The sequence below is a fragment of the Ipomoea nil genome, unplaced genomic scaffold (assembly GCF_001879475.1).
Source record: "Ipomoea nil cultivar Tokyo-kokei standard unplaced genomic scaffold, Asagao_1.1 scaffold3147, whole genome shotgun sequence".
Taxonomy (NCBI): Eukaryota; Viridiplantae; Streptophyta; class Magnoliopsida; order Solanales; family Convolvulaceae; genus Ipomoea; species Ipomoea nil.
The window spans coordinates 1,424,166-1,447,310 of record NW_017619575.1 but is presented as its reverse complement, the minus strand read 5'-3'; the positions used below and the strand labels follow the sequence as shown (position 1 = coordinate 1,447,310).

At 37.9% G+C, this 23,145-nt stretch overlaps 7 protein-coding genes across 18 annotated transcripts; 2 read left to right on the top strand and 5 right to left on the bottom strand.

The window, feature by feature from the left end:
- Positions 1-36: 36 nt before the first annotated feature.
- LOC109167076 (cysteine-rich receptor-like protein kinase 10) lies at positions 37-2,899 on the bottom strand. The gene is made up of 7 exons (XM_019315980.1): positions 1,933-2,899; positions 1,728-1,847; positions 1,469-1,656; positions 1,166-1,376; positions 850-1,087; positions 600-753; positions 37-506 (listed from the first exon to the last, which is right to left on the bottom strand). Exons 1-7 carry the CDS (start codon positions 2,669-2,671, stop codon positions 183-185), a joined length of 1,974 nt encoding a protein of 657 aa, XP_019171525.1. The 5' UTR covers positions 2,672-2,899; the 3' UTR covers positions 37-182.
- A 1,099-nt stretch (positions 2,900-3,998) lies between these two features.
- Positions 3,999-6,631, bottom strand: LOC109167078 (cysteine-rich receptor-like protein kinase 10). 6 transcript variants are annotated; one of them, XM_019315983.1, is made up of 8 exons: positions 5,891-6,631; positions 5,831-5,848; positions 5,645-5,743; positions 5,347-5,546; positions 5,041-5,251; positions 4,721-4,958; positions 4,485-4,635; positions 3,999-4,405 (listed from the first exon to the last, which is right to left on the bottom strand). In XM_019315983.1, exons 1-8 carry the CDS (start codon positions 6,624-6,626, stop codon positions 4,106-4,108), a joined length of 1,953 nt encoding a protein of 650 aa, XP_019171528.1. In that variant the 5' UTR covers positions 6,627-6,631; the 3' UTR covers positions 3,999-4,105. The 6 variants fall into 6 exon arrangements, with proteins under 6 accessions (XP_019171528.1, XP_019171530.1, XP_019171529.1 ...); XM_019315985.1 differs by having other exon boundaries at positions 5,645-5,737; XM_019315984.1 differs by having other exon boundaries at positions 5,831-5,860; positions 5,903-6,631.
- A 701-nt stretch (positions 6,632-7,332) lies between these two features.
- On the bottom strand, positions 7,333-10,360 carry LOC109167072 (cysteine-rich receptor-like protein kinase 25). Of its 2 annotated transcripts, XM_019315977.1 has the most exons (8): positions 9,517-10,360; positions 9,316-9,432; positions 9,044-9,243; positions 8,741-8,951; positions 8,425-8,662; positions 8,184-8,334; positions 7,721-8,089; positions 7,333-7,343 (listed from the first exon to the last, which is right to left on the bottom strand). In XM_019315977.1, exons 1-7 carry the CDS (start codon positions 10,298-10,300, stop codon positions 7,736-7,738), a joined length of 2,055 nt encoding a protein of 684 aa, XP_019171522.1. In that variant the 5' UTR covers positions 10,301-10,360; the 3' UTR covers positions 7,333-7,343; positions 7,721-7,735. The 2 variants fall into 2 exon arrangements, with proteins under 2 accessions (XP_019171522.1, XP_019171521.1); XM_019315976.1 differs by lacking the exon at positions 7,333-7,343 and having other exon boundaries at positions 7,672-8,089.
- A 1,930-nt stretch (positions 10,361-12,290) lies between these two features.
- Positions 12,291-15,107, bottom strand: LOC109167079 (cysteine-rich receptor-like protein kinase 10). The gene is made up of 8 exons (XM_019315989.1): positions 14,219-15,107; positions 14,159-14,176; positions 13,973-14,071; positions 13,682-13,881; positions 13,385-13,595; positions 13,056-13,293; positions 12,816-12,966; positions 12,291-12,707 (listed from the first exon to the last, which is right to left on the bottom strand). The coding sequence occupies exons 1-8, from the start codon at positions 14,949-14,951 to the stop codon at positions 12,408-12,410; spliced, it is 1,950 nt and encodes a 649-aa protein (XP_019171534.1). The 5' UTR covers positions 14,952-15,107; the 3' UTR covers positions 12,291-12,407.
- Positions 15,108-16,896: 1,789 nt separating this feature from the next.
- LOC109167088 (probable UDP-3-O-acylglucosamine N-acyltransferase 2, mitochondrial) lies at positions 16,897-21,562 on the top strand. Of its 5 annotated transcripts, none has more exons than XM_019316002.1 (12): positions 16,897-17,231; positions 17,747-17,966; positions 18,112-18,188; positions 18,276-18,325; positions 18,451-18,515; positions 18,603-18,654; positions 18,746-18,816; positions 18,969-19,035; positions 19,230-19,301; positions 19,435-19,518; positions 19,848-19,861; positions 20,910-21,562. In XM_019316002.1, exons 1-10 carry the CDS (start codon positions 17,054-17,056, stop codon positions 19,489-19,491), a joined length of 909 nt encoding a protein of 302 aa, XP_019171547.1. In that variant the 5' UTR covers positions 16,897-17,053; the 3' UTR covers positions 19,492-19,518; positions 19,848-19,861; positions 20,910-21,562. The 5 variants fall into 5 exon arrangements, with proteins under 5 accessions (XP_019171547.1, XP_019171548.1, XP_019171545.1 ...); XM_019316003.1 differs by having other exon boundaries at positions 19,435-19,521; positions 19,851-19,861; XM_019316000.1 differs by lacking the exon at positions 20,910-21,562 and having other exon boundaries at positions 19,848-19,919.
- On the top strand, positions 20,297-21,562 carry LOC109167094 (protein NDR1-like). 2 transcript variants are annotated; one of them, XM_019316012.1, is made up of 3 exons: positions 20,297-20,321; positions 20,408-20,549; positions 20,908-21,562. In XM_019316012.1, the coding sequence occupies exons 2-3, from the start codon at positions 20,512-20,514 to the stop codon at positions 21,338-21,340; spliced, it is 471 nt and encodes a 156-aa protein (XP_019171557.1). In that variant the 5' UTR covers positions 20,297-20,321; positions 20,408-20,511; the 3' UTR covers positions 21,341-21,562. The 2 variants fall into 2 exon arrangements, with proteins under 2 accessions (XP_019171557.1, XP_019171558.1); XM_019316013.1 differs by having other exon boundaries at positions 20,408-20,552; positions 20,911-21,562.
- On the bottom strand, positions 20,923-22,516 carry LOC109167092 (NDR1/HIN1-like protein 12). Its single transcript, XM_019316006.1, has one exon. The coding sequence runs from the start codon at positions 22,328-22,330 to the stop codon at positions 21,644-21,646; it is 687 nt and encodes a 228-aa protein (XP_019171551.1). The 5' UTR covers positions 22,331-22,516; the 3' UTR covers positions 20,923-21,643.
- Between the last annotated feature and the right edge of the window lie 629 nt (positions 22,517-23,145).

The following is a 23,145-nucleotide window of genomic DNA, read 5'->3' as shown; positions in this document are numbered from 1 at the left end:
ATTTGGAGACATTCTTTATTTTCTTTTCTGCTGTAGTTTAAGTTAGAAATCACTTCTTCAATTTGGGACTGACACTTTATTCCTATCATTACTAAAACAATATATAACTTTGGTTCACTATTTTGTATGTGTAATATCATGCATGCCTCCATGAAGACCATTAGCAGCTAGCTACCACTGCACTAATCAATGAAAGTGGTAGCACAAGAATCTGTGAGATGATTGAGTGAAGATGATGCTGTAGTGGATGAAGGCTTGAGATGAATGCCATGGTTAGATCTTCTCCCCATAGAAATCGGTGGCCGGCTTGGTTTAGACATTGGCATTTGTCCTCCTTTCAAAAGATGAACAACTTCTGACATTCTTGGCCGCTCTGCTGGATCTTCTTGTACACACAGAACCCCAATATGGATGCATCTTCCTATTTCTTCCACCGGAGAAGACGACTCTATCAGCACAGGATCTGCAACTTCCAATTCCTTTTCTTCATTCACCACCTGCCATGCCTGCAGACATGATAATCTCTAGTTCTTTAATTTGTGTAGAGAATTTAAAGCAATTAAGTATAGGTTAATTGCAAGTTTGCAACCAAGTCATACATAGGAAAGTAGTGTCTGATGAGAGCTTCCATTGATGTAAAAGTTGCTGTTTCTTTGTCCACTGATGATCTCCAGCATTATGACACCGAAACTAAACACATCAGATTTAATAGAGAACAGTCCCCCCATTGCATACTCAGGAGCCATGTATCCACTGTACAAAAAAGTACATACTCTAATTAATTACCTTAATATCTCAGATCAGATGTAAAGAAATGATGACAAGCAGCAATAAAGTAGATGAGCTCACTATGTTCCCACGACTCTTCTGGTGTTGGCGAGGTTCTGTTTTTCACAAAAGATTCTAGCGATTCCGAAATCAGATATCTTGGCAACCATGTCACTATCTAGCAGAATATTACTTGGCTTTAGATCCCGATGAATCACTTTAAGCCGGGAATCCTCATGAAGATAAACAAGTGCCCGAGCTATTCCATCAATGATGTTAAACCGTGTTTTCCAATCAAGCAGCAACCTTTTTTCCCTGTCTGCAGAAATCAATTTTTCAGTGAGTCTAACTGCACTCTTGATAGTAGAAAAGTTAACTATGCCAGTGAAGAACAAACCAAATAGGAAAAAATCAAGGCTTTTGTTGGGCATGAACTCATATATCAACAGCTTTTCATTCCCTTCCAGGGCACACCCAAGAAGCCTGACCAAGTTTCTGTGCTGAAGTTTTGCTATCAGCATCACCTCATTCTTCAGTTCCTCCACCCCTTGCCATGATTTTCTGGACAACCTTTTCACTGCTACTTCCTCCCCACTGGGCAGAACACTCTGTAAATTAAGGCTCCAGTTTTCTAACGTTATCGAAACACGAAAGCAGAACCAGAAATTGAAGACAGGATCCTAAGGAGGAGCTAGCGTACCTTGTAAACAGTGCCAAATCCGCCTTGTCCAAGCTTATTAGACTGCGAAAAGATCTCAATGGCTGCCTCGACGACAGGTAGCTCCACAGATGGCATATCCTGGGAGCTTAACACATACTTTCCTACTATACTCAAAGAATTGGATCCAGGTCTGGCTTCAATTCCACTATGGCCTTTTTCCTCTTTATCTGCAATTAATTAAACCAACTCTAATAAAACTATATTCATCTTTGATTTCAGAAACTATAAATATTTTTACCTGTTTTCGCCTGCTTCCTCTTTTGACGATATCGTGCAAAGCTCCCAACCAAAACTGCCATCAGAAATGCTAAAACACACACAATTGTGACAGGAACCCAGGTTTTGCTCTTCTTATTCCCTGAAATCAAGTTAATGCAATAAAGTGTGTATAATTATGACCAAACTGAAAGAAGAGATGCAAACAATATGATCAAGTTTCTTACCAGTGGCATTATAATAGAACTGGTATATCTCAAAACGCACAGAACAAGCCCCACCATAAACCGTCCCCCCTTCACGGGAGCCACAACATCCTTCAAGATCTCCCGAGGCGCTATCCAAACAATTACTGCACTCTTCATTAGACAAATCTCTTGTACACTGCACAAGTCCATAAATAGTAATCTGTTCTGAAAACTTTATACTTTGAGCTGCAAACATGAGCCTGGAATTGTGAGCAGCCTCATTAGAGAGGTGATCCATCCACTCCTTCAAAGCCTGTGAGAACTGGGCGGGATCTGCAGACACAGTTTTCTTCTCGTTATTCGATTCGAGATACTTCCCATTGTAACGCTTCAAAAGGGTAGAGCCGTACTCGACTTTACAACGCTGATCATATCTTATCATAGCCTCCTTAGTTTGACACTGGCGTTTAAGCTCTTCGCTTGCTTTCTCCAGACAGTTCTGGCAGTCCGTCGAGTTTATGTCTCCCCTGCAGAGCGCTCGGCCCAGGACTCTGTCAGCTCCATCCCCAACTGAAGCGTTGTAGAAGCCTTCATTTCGAGCTGTGTTCGCTAGCAGAGAACCTAGGAGGTTTTTGAGGTTGTTGTCGAAGGGGCTATTGGCTGTGTATTTGCCTCTGTTACTCGAACATGGGGTATCAAGCGGCTCTGCGGCAACGCAAACATGAAGAAATAGCGGCAACACCAAAACAGCAGCAATAGCTCTTTGATTGATCATCATAATTGGTCGGAAGTTCTAAAGATGGCAACTTTTCAGCTTTATCCGATCTGGGGACTTGATCGAAGGAATTGAAATAGTATGAATCTTCCACAGGAATTTGGAAAAACATGGCAAGATGAAAGCAATGTGTATGGACATCTTCTTGGAATTGAATTTTCTGCTGATGGCTCAGAGTGTTGGATACATTCATCTCCAATCGTAGCTATGGGGTCCTTGAAATTGAACAGTGTGAATATGACCATTTGCACTCATGCGGGTTGCCCAGGAATCAATGGTAAAGTCCATAAAATATTGAGATTAATATTAGACGTTATTTACACGTTAAATATGTGAACTGTTTTGATAGCGGTCATGCTAGCTCCATGAATTGAAGCTGTGACAAGAATGCTTATCCACTTTAACAACTTCATTCTGATTTCTATGTCAAAGTTCTTGCAATAAATATCAAAATAATAGGAATAATATACATTGGAAAAGACTTGTCAAAGGCTCTTTGGATGCAACTGGACAAGTGGGCTTATAATTCTGTGAATTATTTATTTACATATATCTAAACAACTCATGAGTCGTTATAACCCATCGTTATATGGTGGACTATAGTGATATGTCACAAATATAAATATTGTCAAATAAACATGTATTATAATTAAAATTATATTTTAATATTACTATAATGAATTAATTGTGTAAAAATTATAATATTCAACCCTATTTACACGTTACATATGTAGGACTGTTTCAATGGCGGTCATGCTCCATGGCTCATGACTGTGACAAAAATATTCATCCACTTAACAACTTGCTTGATTCTGATTTATGTGTCAAAATTCTTGTAACAGATATAAAATTTCAAAAAAAAAAAAATTTGAAAAAGAATTTCTCAAAGACTCGTTCGGTATGACGGGACAAGTGGGTTTCAAAGGGTTTATTGAGGGATATCAAACTTTATGTATTACAACAATTATATTTAAAATTTTAAAGTTTGATTTAAAAAAAAAATAAATATTTATATTTTAAATAATTATACCCAATTATCATATAAACTATATTAAAACATTTAAAATTTGATGAATTAATAGCAACTTTTTTAAAAAATTAAACATTTGTAAAAATTTTCAAAGTTCATTGGTTTATTTGACCATTTTTCTAAAGCTAAATTAGAAATCAAATTTTTAAAGTTTGATTTTTTTTTTAAAAAAAAAATAATAATAATTAAATGTTGAGTTATTGCAATTGGATTTAATCGATGACACGAGGCGCGTTAGGAGTTAGGAGATAAACACAACTAGTTAAATTCTTTGACTTAGAGTTCCTAACATAAACACAATATTATTGATTTGTGCATCTTTAAAACAAACTTTTGCTGACTTACAAATATAGAACCTTATACATACAAGATTTTTAGCTGTGATTTAAACAAAGAGAATTGGTTTCCTATCTGGGTATTACTGCTGAAACAGTGAGACCATTTTCAGTTCTATCAGTGTAAAAACTTTCATAGTGATCTGTGAATCTCCCAACACAGAAAGCTGGTCTTTTAGGCTGGGAAAGGGCATAAGATTCACCTTCCAGCATAAAACCCACAGATGCCATATTAGGCCTATCAAATGGATCTTCTTGAACACATAACAGTCCAATTTGCATAAACCTCAGGAATTCATCACCACAGCAACAATTCTTCAGCAATGGATCCATCAGCTCCAGGCCTCTACCTTCATTCCACATATTCCAAGCCTGCAACACGTTACATGTGTCATATCAAGACATGTGACGAAAGTAATACAGTACAAGGCATATACATGGACCGACTTACATATACTACTAGACTCGGGGCAGTTTGGGTGAGATGGAAAGCGGAATTCTTTTCTGCAGTAATGATCTCGAGCAAGACAACTCCAAAGCTAAAAACGTCAGACTTTATGGAATACAGACCTTCCATGGCAAACTCGGGAGCCATGTACCCACTGCAGAAAGAGTAAATAAATTTTGAATTGATAGATGGCTAGTAAATTTGGTACTACAAATTAAACCAGAAAGGGTATGAATTACAATGTTCCAACAATCATGGAAGTGTTAGATCGGCCATCATTCCCTGCAAAGATCCTCGCCATCCCAAAGTCTGAGATTTTCGGAGTCATGTCTGCATCCAGTAACACATTGCTGAGTTTCAAATCCCTGTGGATGATTCTAAGCCTCGAATCCACATGAAGGTACAGCATTCCCCGCGCAATGCCGTTGATAATGTTCAGACGTTGGCTCCAATCGAGCTGTGCAAGTTTACTTTCATCTGTTGTAATGCACACACAAGAAGAAAGGCCAATAAGTTTACCATTCACATAAACCTGAGAAAACATGAGGAGAGCACAAACCTGAGAAAAATGCATCTAAGCTACCATTGGGCATGTATTCATACATTAGCAGCCTTTCATCCTCATATATGCAAAAACCCAAGAGGGTAACTAAATTTTTGTGCTGAAGCTTTAAGATTAGCTCCACTTCATTTATAAACTCTTCTGAACCCTGTTCAGAACTAGTCAAGAGCCTTTTAACTGCAACTTCTTTTCCATCTGGAAGTTTTCCCTGCATATATATATAATTTTGGATACATATAAATATGAGTTGAGTGTATTATATATAATATATATATATGGAGCTGATCTGATTAGAAACACTACCTTAAAAACCGGGCCAAATCCACCTTCTCCAAGCTTATTCAGGTCAGAGAAGTTGTCTGTGGCTTCTATTATTGTTTTAATGTCTATATGTGGAAGTTGTTGATTGTTTATTCCTGGGAATTTTCGCTCCAGCAGACTCATATCATCATCAGGGTAACTCCCCTGAGCTAACTCTGTGTTAGAATTCCCTCTTCTATAGCCTAAAAAGTGAAAACAGAGACTGTATGTTAGTTAACCTAAAATTGGAACAGTAAAAAAGGAGAGATCAAAAGTAGTCTTCTTTAATTTGTTCACTTACAATGAGCAAGATAATAGGCAGTGAAACCCAGTGCTGCTAACACAAGTGTCACAGCAGCTGCAACCACTGTAATTGTCCACTTTTTACTTAATCCTGATTCTAATGCAACAAAATTAAGAGCATAATTAGTTCTTACTCCATGCAGAACAGTGTAAAGTTTAACAATTTATGAGCAAAACTACTTACTTGAGTTGTGGTTTGTTCCTAGTGTTTCACCATCATAAACCGTTTGGTTGCGACTTGTTCCTTCTTTGTCACCATTATAAAACGCATAGAGCTCATACCGCAAGTAGCAGCTACGACTAAGAAGCCGAGCCCCTCGAGAAAAGTAAAAACTTTCCAAGATTTCTGCCGTGGCTATCTCCAGGCATTTCTGGCAATCGTGGTGAGATAAATCCAGGGTGCACTGAACAAGAGCATATATGGTATCCCCACCCACAAACGGTGCCGTGCCAGTTGCATACATAGTTGAGCGGTTGAAAGCTGCCAAGTTGGTGAGATTATTCAAAGTCTGATTCACAGTGGACCTGAACAGCTCCGGATTAGAGTTGTTCTTCTTGTTGTTCAAAGCGAAATTCCCAGAAGAATTCAAGCTGCCCAAGAACATCTGCGTCGAATACCGCAACTGGCAATCTTCCTCCCAAACAATTGCTTCCTTCTTGTAAGAACAATCGTCTCCTTGGACATCGCTTTTCGCACTTTCTATGCACTGATTACAAGTTTCCGGTGTGGTATAGCTGTAGCAGAGAAACATACTATAAACGGTATCAGAACCATTTCCGATTGAAGTATTGAAGAAGTTATGATTTGAAGCATTTGAGGATAACGCAAGAAATGAAGTATTGATGTTGAACTGGAGGGTGCTGTTTTCTGCAAAGTTGCCGGGAACATCACAGAGCCTGTAAGGAAGCTGTGGATATAAAGAATCCGGCAGGGCAAAGTACAAAAACGACAGGTAATGAAGCATCTTCCAATTCATCATCGTCATGTTTCTCCCAAACTGATGAATTATTCCAAGAAAATTTAATTTTATGTAGAAGATTGAATTGAATTAGTTAAATACACATCCAAATGAAGGTTGAAGACCAAAGAATAATCAATCTGGCCATCTCATATCATGCAGACCACAACAATCCTTATCAATTATATTGACCCAAGAAACAACTAAGTATGTTCTACTGTTATGATCTTCTTTATATTTATTGATTTATTTATTTTATTTTTTAATTTCCAAGTTGATGATTGACTGAAGACTAGCGGAAGATGACGAAAATGGCGTATATCCGCATGCGGATTCAAAGTGGGGGCTGGGACACTGCTCCCACTGATTTTATTTTTTTACTATTTATATTACATAAATTATTCCCTAAATTAAATTATTAGAATAGATAATAATAATTGCCGTTCTCCTTGACCTTTACTCCTTTTAGTCTTCGCCCTTTATCAAACCTCAATTAATTGTAGAAATTAATTTTGGTAATTTACTTCTAATTTTATGGGATTTGTAACAATTAATTTATGAGATTTATCCTTAATTATCTCACTAATTTATCAATTATTATGCAGAAACACAATTTACTCAGCCAATTAATAATTGTCAAGTTCTCTCCTCACATAGAAAAATATTTATATTGATATTGTTAACTTTAATTTGATTTGATATATTTGACTATAGAAAGAGATTGAACCAAATTAAAACCTCTTATATAAGTATATTAGAGCATCCTTATCAGTTGGGGTTATTAGGGGGAGAATGTAAGAGTGAGTAGGAAAGAGAATAATGTGGGAGGGGAGGGAAAAAAAATCAAAACTGATTTTATAAAAAAATATATATAAAAAATAAGCATGTCATTTCTCTATTGGTTCTTTATCTTTCATCATTAATTATTTTTCTTGGGCAGAGTAATATCCCAACATTTGCAGATGCTCCCCACCCCTTCTCTCTCTTGATTCTCTCTCTGCCACCATGGCATTTTGGCCTCAAATGTAGTGAACTCTCCCCTATTTCTCCTTTGATGTAGATGCTCTTACATGTATATATCAAATATTTAATTGAATGGCTATAACTTCACGTACTATATATATAGTTCACTATTTTGTATGTCTAATATCATGCATGCAGCCATGATCTGAAGGCCTATAGTAGCTACCAGTAATCAATGTGGTGGCACATGATCCTGTGAGAGATGAAGGGTTGAGATGAATGGCATGGTTAGATCTTCTTCCCAAAGAAACTGGTGGCCGGCTTGGTTTAGACATTGACATTTGTCCTCCTTTCAAAAGATGAACAACTTCTGACATTCTTGGCCGCTCTGCTGGATCTTCTTGAACACACAAAAGCCCAATATGGATGCACCTTGCTATTTCTTCCATTGGAGAAGATGATTCTATCAGCACAGGATCTACAGCTTCCAATTCCATTTCTTCATTCAGAAGCTTCCATGCCTGACAATATTGTGCATTTTTTTATAGTCAGTTCAAGTTGTCTGTGTGTGTGTGTGTGTTAATTACAACCAAATTGATTCATGCAAAGGCATACATAGGAGAGTAGTGTCTGAGGGCTTCCGCTGATGTAAAAGCTGCTATTTCTTTGTCCACTGATGATCTCCAGCATTATCACCCCGAAGCTAAACACGTCAGATTTAATTGAAAATAGTCCCCCCATTGCATACTCAGGTGCCATGTATCCGCTGTACAAAGAAAAGTACACTAATTTACCTTAAAATTTCATATAAGATGTTAGATTATGATTGACTCAACAAAGTAGCAAAGTAGCTCACTATGTTCCCACGATTCTTCTGGTGTTGGCAGGGTTGTGTTTCTCACTAAAGATCCTAGCGATTCCAAAATCAGATATCTTGGCAACCATGTCATTGTCGAGCAGAATGTTACTAGGTTTAAGATCCCGGTGTATCACTTTCAGCCGGGAATCCTCGTGAAGATAAACAAGTGCCCGAGCTATTCCATCAATGATGTTAAACCGTGTTTTCCAATCAAGCAGCAACCTTTTTTCCCTGTCTGCAGAAATCAATTTTTCAGTGAGTCTAACTGCACTCTTGATAGTAGAAAAGTTAACTATGCCAGTGAAGAACAAACCAAATAGGAAAAAATCAAGGCTTTTGTTGGGCATGAACTCATATATCAACAGCTTTTCATTCCCTTCCAGGGCACACCCAAGAAGCCTGACCAAGTTTCTGTGCTGAAGTTTTGCTATCAGCATCACCTCATTCTTCAGTTCCTCCACCCCTTGCCATGATTTTCTGGACAACCTTTTCACTGCTACTTCCTCCCCACTGGGCAGAACACTCTGTAAATTAAGGCTCCAGTTTTCTAACGTTATCGAAACACGAAAGCAGAACCAGAAATTGAAGACAGGATCCTAAGGAGGAGCTAGCGTACCTTGTAAACAGTGCCAAATCCGCCTTGTCCAAGCTTATTAGACTGCGAAAAAATTTCCGGGGCTGCATCAAAGACGGGCAGCTCCACGGCTGGCATTTCCTGGGAACTTAACACATACTTTCCCACTATAGTCAAAGAATTAATTGCAGGTCTGGCCTCAATGTCACCTAGCATTCCTCTATGGCTTCTTTCCTCTTTATCTTCAATCAAAGCAAAAACTAGGTAAAACTATATTCATCTTTCATTATTTCAGAAACTATAAACGCGTTTACCTATTCCTGCGTGCTTCCTCTTTTGACGATACCACGCAAAGAACCCAACCAGAACTCCTATCAGAAATACTAAAACAGATACAATTGTGACAGGAACCCAGATTTTTGTCTTATGCCCTGATGAAATCAAGTTGAAAAGATTGTAATTTGTGTATGTAGTAGAGGATGATAGGACTAAAATGATGAAATTAAATTTCTTACCACGGGTATCTATGGCAGTATAATAAAATTGGTATATCTCAAAACGCACAGAACAAGCCCCACCATAAACCGTTCCTCCTTCACGGGAGCCACAACATCCTTCAAGATCTCCCGAGGCGCTATTCAAACATTCACCGCACTGTGCATTAGACAAGTCTCTTGTACACTGCACAAGCCCGTAAATAGAAATCTGTTCTGAGAAATTTCTACTTTGAGCTGCAAACATGAGCCCGGAATGGAAAGCAGCCTCGTCAGAAAGGTCACCCATCAACTCCTTCAAAACTCGCGAAAAACGAAGGGGATCAGACGCGGTTTTCTTCAGGCCATTTGAGTCTGGGTACTTCCCATTGTAACGCTTCAAGAGTGTAGAGCCGTACTCGAGTTGACAACGCTGATCATATCTCATCAGAGCCTCCCTGGTTTGGCACTGGCGTTTAATCTCTTCACTTGCTTTTCCCAGACAGGTTTCGCAGTCCGTGGAGTTGATGTCTCCTCTGCAAAGCGCTCGACCAAACACTCTGTCATCTCCGTCCCCAAGTGAAGTGTAGTTAAAGCCTTGGTTTTGAGCGGCGCTGTCGGGCAGAGAGGCAAGGAGGGTTTTGAGGTTGTTGTCGAAGGGGGTGTTGGTTGTGTAATTGCCTCTGTTATACGAACAGGGAGTATCCAGCGGATCTGCTGCACAAACATGAAGTAGCAGAAACAGGAAAACGGCAGTAATAGCTGTTTGATTCATCGTTTTGAAACTTCGATCTGAAAATGAAGCTACGTGTAGGAATGTAACCATCAAGAAGAAGGCAAATAGAGGAGTGAATCTTCCTCGGGCATTTGGAAAAGATCGAATGCCGAGAAGTTCTTGGAATTTTCAGCAGGATAGATTCAATATTCGGAATCGTAGCTATAGGGTCCATGAAATTGAAGAGAGTGAATATGACCATTTGCGCTCATGTTGGTTAACCTGAACGGCTGGACCAGAACTAAGGTTGGAGTCAACTTGCATTCCTCATTGCACTATTAGTTAACAAAGAGTAGTAACGAGCTTGGTTGATGTGAGTGGCCCCGCACTCTTGTTTCTATAGAAAGGTTGAGAGTTTGAACACTCTCTCGTATTACCCATTAATTGAGCTGGTTCTGTGGGAACGGAGATTAGTCCGAGTATGATACGATCCCCTTTTATATAAAAATTTTAATTTGACTAATATTTATATTTCCTTTTTTATTGATTGTTGATTCTTTATTCACATGGCATGTCCTAATTGGTATAATATAATTCTATAAGTTGGTGGGATGGACCAAGGTCCACTTTACTCTCTCTCTATATATATATATATATATTTCTTTGATATTATATTGGAGTTCACACAAAAAATTCCAAAACACTTTACCATTAACCATGGTCTATAATAATAATTATTATTATTATTTTGAAAGCATACCACCCACAAATGGAATATTAGACTGCATTTACACGGAAAATATAAAATATGTAGGACCATTTCATGGTCAATGAATCTAAGTTCTGACAAAACTGCTTATTCTCCGCTTATGACTTCCATATTTGATATTTCTAATTAAACATCTTGCCCAATACATACAAAAGCGTTTAGAAAATGACTACTCTTTCACAAGTAGCCACAACTGGGCTTTTACTTTTGTCATTTATTTATTTACATCCGGACTCATTATATGCATATTTTTTTTTGAAAGCCACCAATGAAGGTGATTATATTAGAGATAGGCTGCACTAAAATCTAGTGGGATAGTATCCCAGTACATCGTATGAGTCTGCGTAAAAGCATGCGACGCTAATGAGTGCGCCATAAGATTTTCTAATCTAGGAATGTAAATAACAGGGGATGACAAAATAGTCCTGCATCCATCAATGATATAGCCAATATATGTTCGCATCCGTGTGGCTTGTGATGTCAAGTGGTGTTGTAGATTACGACAATCCGTATGTAACTGTACCGCGAGCAATCCCTTATCCTTCAACCATAATAATGCTTCCTTACATGCCAACGCTTCTGTCATTAATAGGGACAGGCAATGAGGTAACCGCATATTGAAGCATGACATAAACTCCCCTTCGCTTGAGATTACAACCGCGCCTGCCGTCGCCATTCCGTCCGACGCGTGGAAGCCAGCATCGACGTACACTCTCGGCAGCCCGCCTCCAGCCGTGGCAGTGGGTACGGTTTGTGGCACCGCAGCTGGTCCTCCATGCACCATGCTTCACGCTTGCCACGCAGATGTCGCCGCATTCACCACTCGTTTGGGCGTCGGTAGAGCATGCTCCCATACCGCTTGGTTTCTTGCCCGCCATATATAATAGAGAACCGCTGCTGCCATAATTCATTATATGCATATACTATACCATAAAGAGAAAATGAATAATTAAGTTAATGGAACATGACTTGCAGACAGTTTTGTTGCACAAAATTGTTACAATGAAAGGAGTAAGATTTACCAAGCGTACATACAATTAGTCATTGAAAGACTAAAAATGTCATTATTTTCAATTTATTATATATTAGACATGAATATTTAATTACAAAATGTGTTATTGTTTGCTCCACTCACATATTGGCTATCGTTATTAAATCCTGGCAAGTTGTGTTAAACAGAGGATGAGTCAAAGTATTATGGTTGCCAAACAGGACCACAAAAGCACCACGCTTAATTTGTACGGATCAAAGCAGATTACCAAAGAAAAGAATTTCAAGAAACCTACAATAACAAAAAGGCCAAAATTCATCTTCAGACACCAACTACCCATCTTCCAAGAATCTACACATTTCACATGGAAAAGGCTACACAGATCATCTTCATTGAAGCTAGTCAGAGATTTACACAAGTAGATCAGTGTAGTTAAAAGATTTTTAGCTGTGATTTTACTATCTGGGTAATACTGCTGAAACAGTGAGACCATTTACAGATACATCAGTGAAAAGACTTTCATAGTGATCTGTGAATCTCCCAACACAGAAAGCTGGTCTTTTAGGGTGGGAAAGAGCATGAGATTCACCTCTCAGCATAAAAACTACAGATGCCATGTTAGGCCTGTCATGTGGATCTTCTTGAACACATAACAGTCCAATTTGCAGACACCTCAGGAATTCATCACCACACAATGAACCTTCCAGCAATGGATCCACCAGCTCCAGGCCTCTACCTTCATTCCACATATTCCATGCCTGCAATACGTATATCGCTTTATCAGCTAATCGTGTAATATCTTTGCAAGAAGGCATTGGCTAAGACGAAACACATCCTTCAATTTAGTATCAGAGCCACAGACTTACATGTGCTATTAGACTTGGAGCAGTTCTGGTGAGATGGAAAGCGGAATTCTTTTTCGCAGTAATGATCTCAATCAACACGACTCCAAAGCTAAAGATGTCAGATTTTATGGAATACAGGCCTTCCATGGCAAACTCTGGAGCCATGTACCCACTGGGGCACAAAGAGTAAAAAAAAAAATGAGATTGAAAATTGAGACATGACTAGTAAAGTTGGTACTACAAAGGAGAAAAGGGTATTACAACGTTCCAACAATCACAGAAGTGTTAGTTCGGCCATCATTTCCTGCGAAGATCCTCGCCATCCCAAAGTCTGAAATTTTTGGAGTCATATCTGCATCTAGTAACACATTGCTGAGTTTCAAATCCCTGTGGATGATTCTAAGCCTCGAATCCACATGAAGGTACAGCATTCCCCGCGCAATGCCATTGATAATGCTCAGACGTTGGCTCCAATTGAGCTGTGCAAGTTTACTTTCATCTGGTGTAATGCACAGACAAGAAGAAAGGCCAAGAACCTTAAGTTTACCATTCACATAAACCTGAGAAAACATAAGGAGGAGAGCACAAACCTGAGAAAAATACATCTAAGCTACCATTGGGCATGTATTCATACATTAGCAGCCTTTCATCCTCATAAATGCAAAAACCCAAGAGGGTAACTAAATTTTTGTGCTGAAGCTTTAAGATCAGCTCAACTTCATTTATAAACTCTTCTGAACCCTGTTCAGAACTAGTTAAAAGCCTTTTAACTGCTATTTCCTTTCCATCTGGAAGTTTTCCCTGCATATACAATTATGGATACATAAGCTTGGAAATATATATGAGTTGGGTGTATTATATATGGACCTGATGATTAGAAATACCACCTTATAAACCGGGCCAAATCCACCTTCCCCAAGCTTATTAAGGTCAGAGAAATTGTCTGTGGCTTCTATTATTGTTCTAATGTCAATATGTGGAAGTTCTTGATTGTTTATTCCTGGGAATTTTTGCTTCAGCAGACTCATCTCATCATCAGGGTAACTCCTCTGAACTAACTCTGTTTTAGAATTCCCTCTTCTATAGCCTAAAAAGTGAAATCAGACTACATGTTAACCTAAAATACAAACAGAGAATATATATGGATAGATCAAAAGTAGTCTTTTTTGATCACTTACAATGAGAAAGATAATAGGCAGTGAACCCCATTGCTGCTATAAGAAGTGTCACAGCAGCTACAACCACTGTAATTGTCCACTTTTTACTTAATCCTGATTCTAATGCAACAAAATTAAGAGCATAATTAGTTCTTACTCCATGAAGAACAGTGTAAAGTTTAACAATTTATGAGCAAAACTACTTACTTGAGTTGTGGTTTGTTCCTAGTGTTTCACCATCATAAACCATTTCGTTGCGACTTGTTCCTTCTTTGTCACCATTATAAAACGCATAGAGCTCATACCGCAAGTAGCAGCTACGACTAAGAAGCCGAGCCCCTCGAGAAAAGTAAAAACTTTCCAAGATTTCTGCTGTGGCTATCTCCAGGCATTTCTGGCAATCATGGTGAGATAAATCCAGGGTGCACTGAACAAGAGCATATATGGTATCCCCACCCACAAACGGTGCCGTGCCAGTTGCAGACATAGTTGAGCGGTTGAAAGCTGCCATCTTGGTGAGATTATTCAAAGTCTGATTCACAGTGGACCTGAACAGCTCCGGATTAGAGTTGTTCTGTTTGTTGTTCAAAGCGAAATTCCCAGAAGAATTCAAGCTGCCCAAGAACATCTGTGTCGAATATCGCAACTGGCAATCTTCCTCCCAAACAATTGCTTCCTTCTTGTAAGAACAATCGTCTCCTTGGACATCTTTTGCCGCACTTTCTATGCAAAGCTTACAACTTTCCGGTGTAGTATAGGTGTAGCAGAGAGACATACTATAAACGGTATCAGAACCGTTTCCAATTGAAGTATTGTAGAAGTTATGGTATGAAGCATTTGAGGATAACGCGAGAAATGAAGTATCGATGTTGGAGTGGAGGCGGGTGTTTTCTGGAAAGCTGCCGGGTACATCACAGAGCCTGTAAGGAAAATCTACATACTCAGAATCTGGGAGGGCGAAGTACAAAATCGACAGGTAGTGAAGTATATTCCAATTCATGTTTCGCAGTTTCTGTGATCTCCCAAACGGATTATTCCAAGATCAGAACTTTAATGTAAACGTACTGATGGTAGTTAAATGCAGGACAAATGGAGGTTGAAGACTGTATAATGAATTGAATCTGCCCATTCCAGGTCAACGTAGACCACAAGAATCCTCAAGAAACAACCATGTTCTTACTGTTATGATTTTCTTTATGTTTACTTTTCTTTGAATTTTCCTGTTTTTTTTTTTTTTTTTTTTTTTTTTTTTTTTTTTAAGAAGAAATTTCCTATTTTATTATTGACTAAAGAGTAGCGGAATATGATGGAAATTGGAAAAAGTTGGGGAGTGGGGTAACCGGTTGTTACATTAAAAAAAAAAAAAAAAAAAAAAAAAAGGGGTAACCGGTTGTTAAAGAAGAGTAGTTTTTAGCCCTTGGAGTTATTTTATTTATTTATGAGTTGCTTTTAACTTTATTACATAATAGTATATGTTTTCAACCTACTGAAATACAAAAAGTCAAAACTTCATACTAAAATTTGAACCTAAAACCTCTCATCCGCTCAACCACAAGGTCTTTGACACTGTTGGAGTTATTAGGTAAGTTAATTGGTCATATATATTATCAGTTCACATTTCGATAATAATTTACATTATTTATTTTTTATTAGGGCATCCTCAATAGTTGAGAATTTTACCCCTAATTTTTGTGAGCCCCAACATCCACCTCATCATCCACTATTTCACTCAATCAAAAAATCTCTTCTTCCCATTAATTTTAAGTTTGTTCACAACTTTTTGTGGACCCACCATTTTATCTCCATATTTTAATTATTTATTTATTTCATTTATAATTTTAGAAATAAACATAAATGATACGTAAAAATAATATGTAAATTAGCATACGTAAAAATTGCAAATAAAAAGTGTTAAAAATTATAAAAGATGTGTTATTTATAGCAAATAAAATCATAATTATTATTTACAAAAATCATATGTAAAAATCATATTATTAATATTTAAAAATCATAACAAAAAAAAATATTTAATTGGCGGTTGGCAGCCACTCTGAAACCATATAATTTCAACTGGCGGCCACTCTGAAACGCCTTACACGCGCCCGCCAGGCTGAAGGGTGAGACGCACTTGCGCGTCTCACCCTTCTTTTTTCTTTTTTTCTTTTTTTTTTTTTAAATTCTGACAATTTTTTTTTTTTTTTTTGCAGGAGAAAAATGTGGTGTGTTTTTTTACTTTCCATTTGTTAAAAAGTTAAACATGAAGATTTTACTGTTCCAAAATTAGGGAAAGAACCCCTATTGAGGATGCCCTTAGTACTACTGACTCTGTTATAAGAGTCAATATCGTCTCTACTAAAGTTCAGACCCACAACCTCCCATATGTGAGAGTAATTTGGTGTCACTTTCTCATTTAGAGAGTAAGAAATTGACATAACTTTTTATGACATGTATAACGATGTGGGGGTGGACAAAATTGTCTTTTAGTAGCTATAAGTCTTCTTTTCCGTTTAGTTCACGAAAGAATAATCTCAACAAATATTGTTATTCGCTGATTTATTTTGTAACGAGTATTTGTTCGCTACTTTTAGGATCAGGTCTTTGTTGTCCCTTTCTCTTTGTTTTTCTAACGTTATCCGTGTGTTAATTGAGGTTCAGTCTTTTATTGGACATAATTAACTATGACTAAGGAAAAACCAAGTAACTTCTGATATCCCAATCATATGACCATATCCACTTAGACTTTGCTCAGCTGAAACATACATCTTATCTTGACATACACCTTGCCTTCCCTCCGGATAAGGCGACAGATTTGTTTTTTTTTTTTTTTTTTTTTAAATATTTTTATTGTTAAAAAATGGATAACAAATATTAATCTTTGACTACAGCTATTTAAATATGTGATGCAAATAGCAAAATAGATGGGGTAAATAGAATTTCGTTTTGGAAATTTTGCAACGGAATTCGGTAATTAGGGTGGGAAAAAACTGCGCGCTCATTTCAAAAGAACAATTTAATTGATCTACGAACAATCAGAGCAGCTTCAAACCTCTGAAGCGAATCTTTGAAGTTTGAACTGTGTTTGATCATTTGACAGTTGATTTCATGGCTTCTCGGATTCCAAGATTAGCAGCTCTTCGTTCTTTCTCCTCAATTTCTGCCCTCATCGGTTGCAAGAGTTACCGCCAACCACTGTTCCCTCCAAGATCCGGTTTAATCAATTCGGCACACACCCACTTCTCGAAGAACCAATCAGTTTATAAGCATTCATCCTCTGAGATTGGTGAGTTTTTTTAGCTATTCCAGTTGTTCGAGGAAATGTCGCCGTGAAACTCTTATCATAATAGCAAATGGGGTTCTGCAGACCTAGGCTAGCAGCGAAATGGGAAATATCTATTGATGCAAAAGTATGAACCTTTTTCTTTTCTTTAATTTTCTAATTTGATCCTTGCATTAGAACACCCTAGTTCAAAGTTCAAACCTGTTTGACGATATAAGGCTCCTCTTCCTCTATGGCTTTATTAGGTTATATTTAAAGATTCTTATGTTGTATGGACATGTTCACCGGAGGATAATTGTCTGCAATAGTTGGCAATTTGGGTTACCTCATGTATCCAAGCTGCATTGTTACTCCCCAAGTGAAGAGTTGCTTGTTTACTGAACTTTGAAGTTTGTTATTTGAACTGGAATTGTTGTATTGGACCTTAATGGTTTGGTTTATGTAAAATTTACTTTCTGTTCAGTATGACTATGTTCTGGTCCCATTTAGTTGTGACTTGTGTATGGAATCTGCTTCAGATTCAACACTAAAAGATTGCAGTGAGATTGACCATGAAGAATTTCAAAAATGGGGTAATGGAGGTGGGACTTTCCATAAGTCGTCTAGCATTGATCCAACGGCAGTCATAGAGATTGGTGCAGTAATACATGCAGAATCTGTTGTAGCTGCAAATGTTCATGTTGGTTCAGGATCCATCATTGGGCCTGCAGTTACAATAGGCCAATCAACAAGAGTAGGGTATAGTTCCTGCACTATTTTGAGGATGTTAACATTCTCTTTCCAAGTTATTAAAGTCTGCAAATATGAGCTGTATGTAATCTTTTACCTAAGTTCTAATTCTTCATCATTCACATCTTGTGAAATCTTTTCTTGACAAATTCAGGTATAATGTTGCAGTCACTAATTGCACAATTGGTGATTTTTGTGTTCTCCACAGCGGTGTCTGCATTGGACAAGATGGTAAGGCTGAGTGTCAGTTTTAATGGATTAGATTTGAATGTAACTTACTGCTTTCTGCCAATTTTAAAATGGGTTGTTTCCTAACAGGTTTTGGGTTTTTTGTGGACGAACAAGGAAAAATGGTGAAGAAGCCTCAAGTTGGTGAAATATTAATTATTTACTGATATATCTTTTGTTCTCTAAATATCACTTCTATGTCGTATTGAGTAACATTTATAACAGTTATCTTGGCATTAACATTCTTGTTGTATTCCATCTTCAGAATCTGAATGTGACAATAGGAGCCCATGTGGAGATAGGGGCAAATACATGCATTGACAGAGGCAGGTGAGCATTTTGTGAATGTCTATTGAATTAAGTGTACTTTGCATTCTAAGCATTGATTTTGATCGTTTAACCTTTGGAGAGGTCCAGTTGGAGGGATACTGTAATTGGGGATCATTCAAAGATAGATAACTTGGTTCAGGTATCTAACATTCTCACCTTTATCTTCAGAGTTTCTAACAGTATTTGTATTTCAAATTTGAGAATCCCAATATATTCACTCAACTTTGCAGATAGGTCACAATGTAGTTATTGGGAAGAACTGCATGCTCTGTGGACAAGTTGGAATTGCCGGCTCAGTAACGTAAATTGCTGCTTACTCTCTCTGTGCCTTTATATAAAGAGGAAAGCAAAATGGCATTGCTGAATCTAAATCACTCCCAAACTTATACAAAACTTGATTGCTTTTCAACATTTTAAAACTGTTAACATAATTTGCTTTTAATCTTCTTTCAGCATAGGTGACTATGTAACTATGGGGGGAAGAGTTGCAATTCGTGATCATGTATGCATTGCCTCAAAGGTAGTTACTTGAATTATTATTTTCATTCAATAATTACTATATGTGGTTGAATAAATATTCCTATGCATTTCCATTTTCTTGAATGGTTTATTTTCAAACTTTTTATCAGCATGCTTTGCAATTTATAAATGCACTCTTATTCCGTTTATCCATACATGATAGATAACCAACGTAATTATTGAATTGGGCTACAGGTCAGGCTAGCAGCTAATAGTTGTGTCACCAAGGATATAAATGAGCCAGGGGATTATGGCGGCTTCCCTGCTGTAAGGAATCTGTTCCCATATTCTGTCATAGGCATACTGGGTTTAACAGTTATTCTTTGTATGGTTAAAAAAATTCAAAATATGTTTATACAAATTTGTAAATGTAAATGTTGTTTATGGATTGTTATTGCAGGTTCCTATTCGTGAATGGCGAAGACAAGTTGCTACCCATCGCCAGTCCCTGAAGTAGGGATCCATTAGGTCAGAACACTGATTATTTATGTAAGAAACTGGGCATAATGCAGCTTTACACCTGAAATTTTCAAAAGTAAATGTTGCATGTTAGCGTTGTGGTACCGAAATTCTCTGCAGTTACTAATTGTCAGTAAGCTAAAAAGGCAAACACCATGCCAAGTTATTCTTTGCTTCAATTTTGTGATCTTACATTTGCAATACTTTGTCATTAAAAGATGGAAAACTGGAAGAGTTAGAATGCACTCTTTACCTTTAAAAAAAAAAAAAGAATATATGCACTCTAAATTAAAGCAACATAGTAGATCTCTTTTCTGAATCTTGTTTGAAGTCTGATTCCTAAAGAAACAGGACAACTCTCTGCAATGGCTGGGCTTTATTCTTTAGACAAATCTGTAAAGTGCATACTTATTGTGCATTTTTGCCAGTGTAACATGAACTTCATGGAAGTTCTTCCTACCCGTGTCTTGGAGACTTGGACGAAGTGGCGGCATACTCCTTAGTTATCAACCGACCACCCGTCAAAGGACAATGGTAACTAGCAACAAGAAGTTATAAATAGATAAATGACACTAGAATTTATGGAGTATTTGGGAGAAGAGACCAAGGTTCGAACCTCGGCGACGACAGTGTGGGGATTATGCCCAAGTGAGCAGATCTTTTGTGCGCATGAACATTTGACCCTGTCTGCTGAATCATTGAATCACCGTGATTTATATTCTCCTAAATGCTTTGTCGGGCCAGAGTGTGAGAGTCTCTTGGAGTTGGGAATTCAACTTTCACTAGAAGCTAGGGAGTGCAAATGTGAGTCAAAATGATACATTGATGGTAGGAATGGAATGAGAACTGGTTTTCAACTTTCCAACACTCCAATATACTATTTTCAAAAACAGCCTTTATTTCTCATCTTTTAGTGGCCACGAAAAAGTAGTTTGAAAGAGATAAAGCCAACTACAGTCAATAAGCACTCAAAAGCTTCCATCTACACCTAAGAGTTCAGACATTCCTTACAAAGATTATGAAAAAGAAACCCCAAAAAGATAGCTCAGATCAGAAAAGGTCAGTGACGGTTAATAAACAAAAAAAAAAAAAAGAAAAATAATTAAAGAAACACGTACCTATATTTCTTACTTCATAAGAAAAGTAAGAGAGTTTCGGTTTTCAGTCTATATATAAAATTCTAAACAAACATAACATGCTACCTGGTTCATAAACCTCAATATTTTCGAAACATCCTTATATATACCAACTGCAGCTACAAGTTAGTTGTAAACCAAAAAATGGCAGTTGGAAAACAATACAAAGAAAAATCTGAAATCTATTGGTGGTACTTTCAAGTTGCAACAGTGTTAACTCTGGTCTCTCTAGTCATATGGCGTACTCTAATCCCGAGTTCTCCCACTTTCACCATCGCAGCTTTCCATGTTCATCCTTCAGATACCAAGAATTCTACAACAGATCATCACAACATTACTTCTGTCAGGTTAGGCATCGAAATCTCGAATCCCAACAAGGGTATGAGCATATACTACAGCGACATCTACTTCACTATGAACCACAATGGAATTGTTGTCGCAAAGAATTCCACCCCGGGCTTCTATCAGCCGTGCAAGAATGATACTACGAGGGCAGTGGAAATGAAATTAGCTGACCTGCAGTTTTTGCAGCAGATTATAGGTGGAAATGTAAGTTTCAAGATTGGCTTGGAGACGACGGTTCAGTATAGGATATTCAAGTGGAAAACAAAGCATCATAAGATGGATTATGAAGCTTATGTATACAATGTGACAGTTAATGGAACTGATTTAGGACAGAACGGCACTGTCTTGAAGAAAACCGTATTCTAAAGATTTGTCTAAAGATTAAAGCCAAAAGCATGCATGCATGTTAGTTTATCCTGTTTCTTTATGAATCAGACCTCAAAAAAGTTCAGAAAAGAGATTTTGTTGTGTATATCTCATATGTACTGCAGGATGATAATTAAAAAACAACTTCATGTAAATCTTTACTTTCTGGCATTATTTTCGATTCTTGTTTGGTTTATCTCAACAGATTTATTATTGTTTTGATTTAGAACTTTTGGGATGGAAAAATAGTTAATTAGTTACAAGCAAATTTAATTTTAAACATTAGTTCATAGGTCCTAAATGTTAGCTAAAATAAACCGGGCATCTCTTTCCTTTGTAATCTGCCGTGATGGTGCCATCTTTTCCGACACCGACCGGGCAATTAGCATGCATCCTATGATGTTTGCTGTGCCACGACGACACTTTGAATCTCATCGTCGACGTTAGTTGCAGCCGGAAAAGCACTAGTCCGCGAGACCGGTCGGCCTGAAACTGCTGCCACCGTTGGTTAGTCACCGTCAGCGTCGCGCCGCTTAGAACGCCGGCGAGAACGGTGGTGTTTTTCGGGGACTGGTAGAAGGGGATTAACAACGACGCGCCGCCTATGCTTTGGTCTTCGTAGAACACGGTGACCTGCATGGCATCGAAGTTAAACCCGATGCCTTGGTTGGAGTTTCTAGCGGTAACGTTGAAGATAATCTCGGCGTCCTCGAACCCGTTCTCTTTATCCAAGCCGGGAATGGAGAAATCTTCGAGGTAGATTCTTGGCCTGTGGGGGCGGAGACTTAACCATAAAATGAAAGCTATGATGCCCAGAAAAGCAAGAAGGCCTAAAAAGAGAGAACAGATTAGCTTGGAGATCCTTGCGGTTAGGCTCTCTTTCACCCGGTGCGCATAGTAATGGGCGCTGTGGTGGCGTTTCAGAGGGCCGTCGCCGGAGTAGGGGTCTTGGTGGTGGAGCGGCAAGCGGCCGCCGCTGGAATAGTTCATTTTTTTCGGGTCGGAATGAAGTATATATATGTTGTGCAACGGAAGATTGCGGCTGAGGACACTGTAGGCGCGGCGTTTGTATTTGTAGTGGAAAATTAAGGTGGCGGAGGTGGCAAGTAATGCCGGCGGAATGGCTTGGTTGTATGTAGAAAGAAAAGAATAAGAAAAAGGTCACTATGTTCTTGCGTTATGAGGTGATGAACTGGGTATGTATGTATGTATGTATATATCAAACACATTCTTGAAGTGTTGCCAAAGAATACTAATTTAATTTGAAATTCTTGTTTTTTTTTTTTTTTTTTTTTTAATCCCAGTGAGGAAACCCTGTACCAGAAGGTCTGCATGGGTGAACTCTGCTTATGACCCTAAATTGTCCATTACTAATAAGAAATCATGTAGTTACTAAGTTAACAGTCAGACCAATTTTGTTGGGATTGTCCGTAATAATCTTTTAATTTGGCATGGATCAACTTCCAAGAACTTACTACATCTGTGCCATCTGCTCCTGCCCTAAAGATAAGTGGAGGATGTATAGTCCCAAATGATTGTACACTTAATCCTTAAATCATTTTTTTAGTTTTTAGTAAGTTCGGAATCCTGTATATTATTACAAATGTTAGCAAAGCAAACCTGGCTTCCTAGGATTGATCATAGGTTAGGAATCCATGAAAATGCTGTAAAAGAAGGCAAGTGAATAGCAGAATTTAAATATATAATGGGCATATGTGAAACCCATGACAATAATAAAGCCCAGACTAATAAACATAACACCCATTATACCATATGTGAAAACCATTTGTTGGGAAGCCCACGGA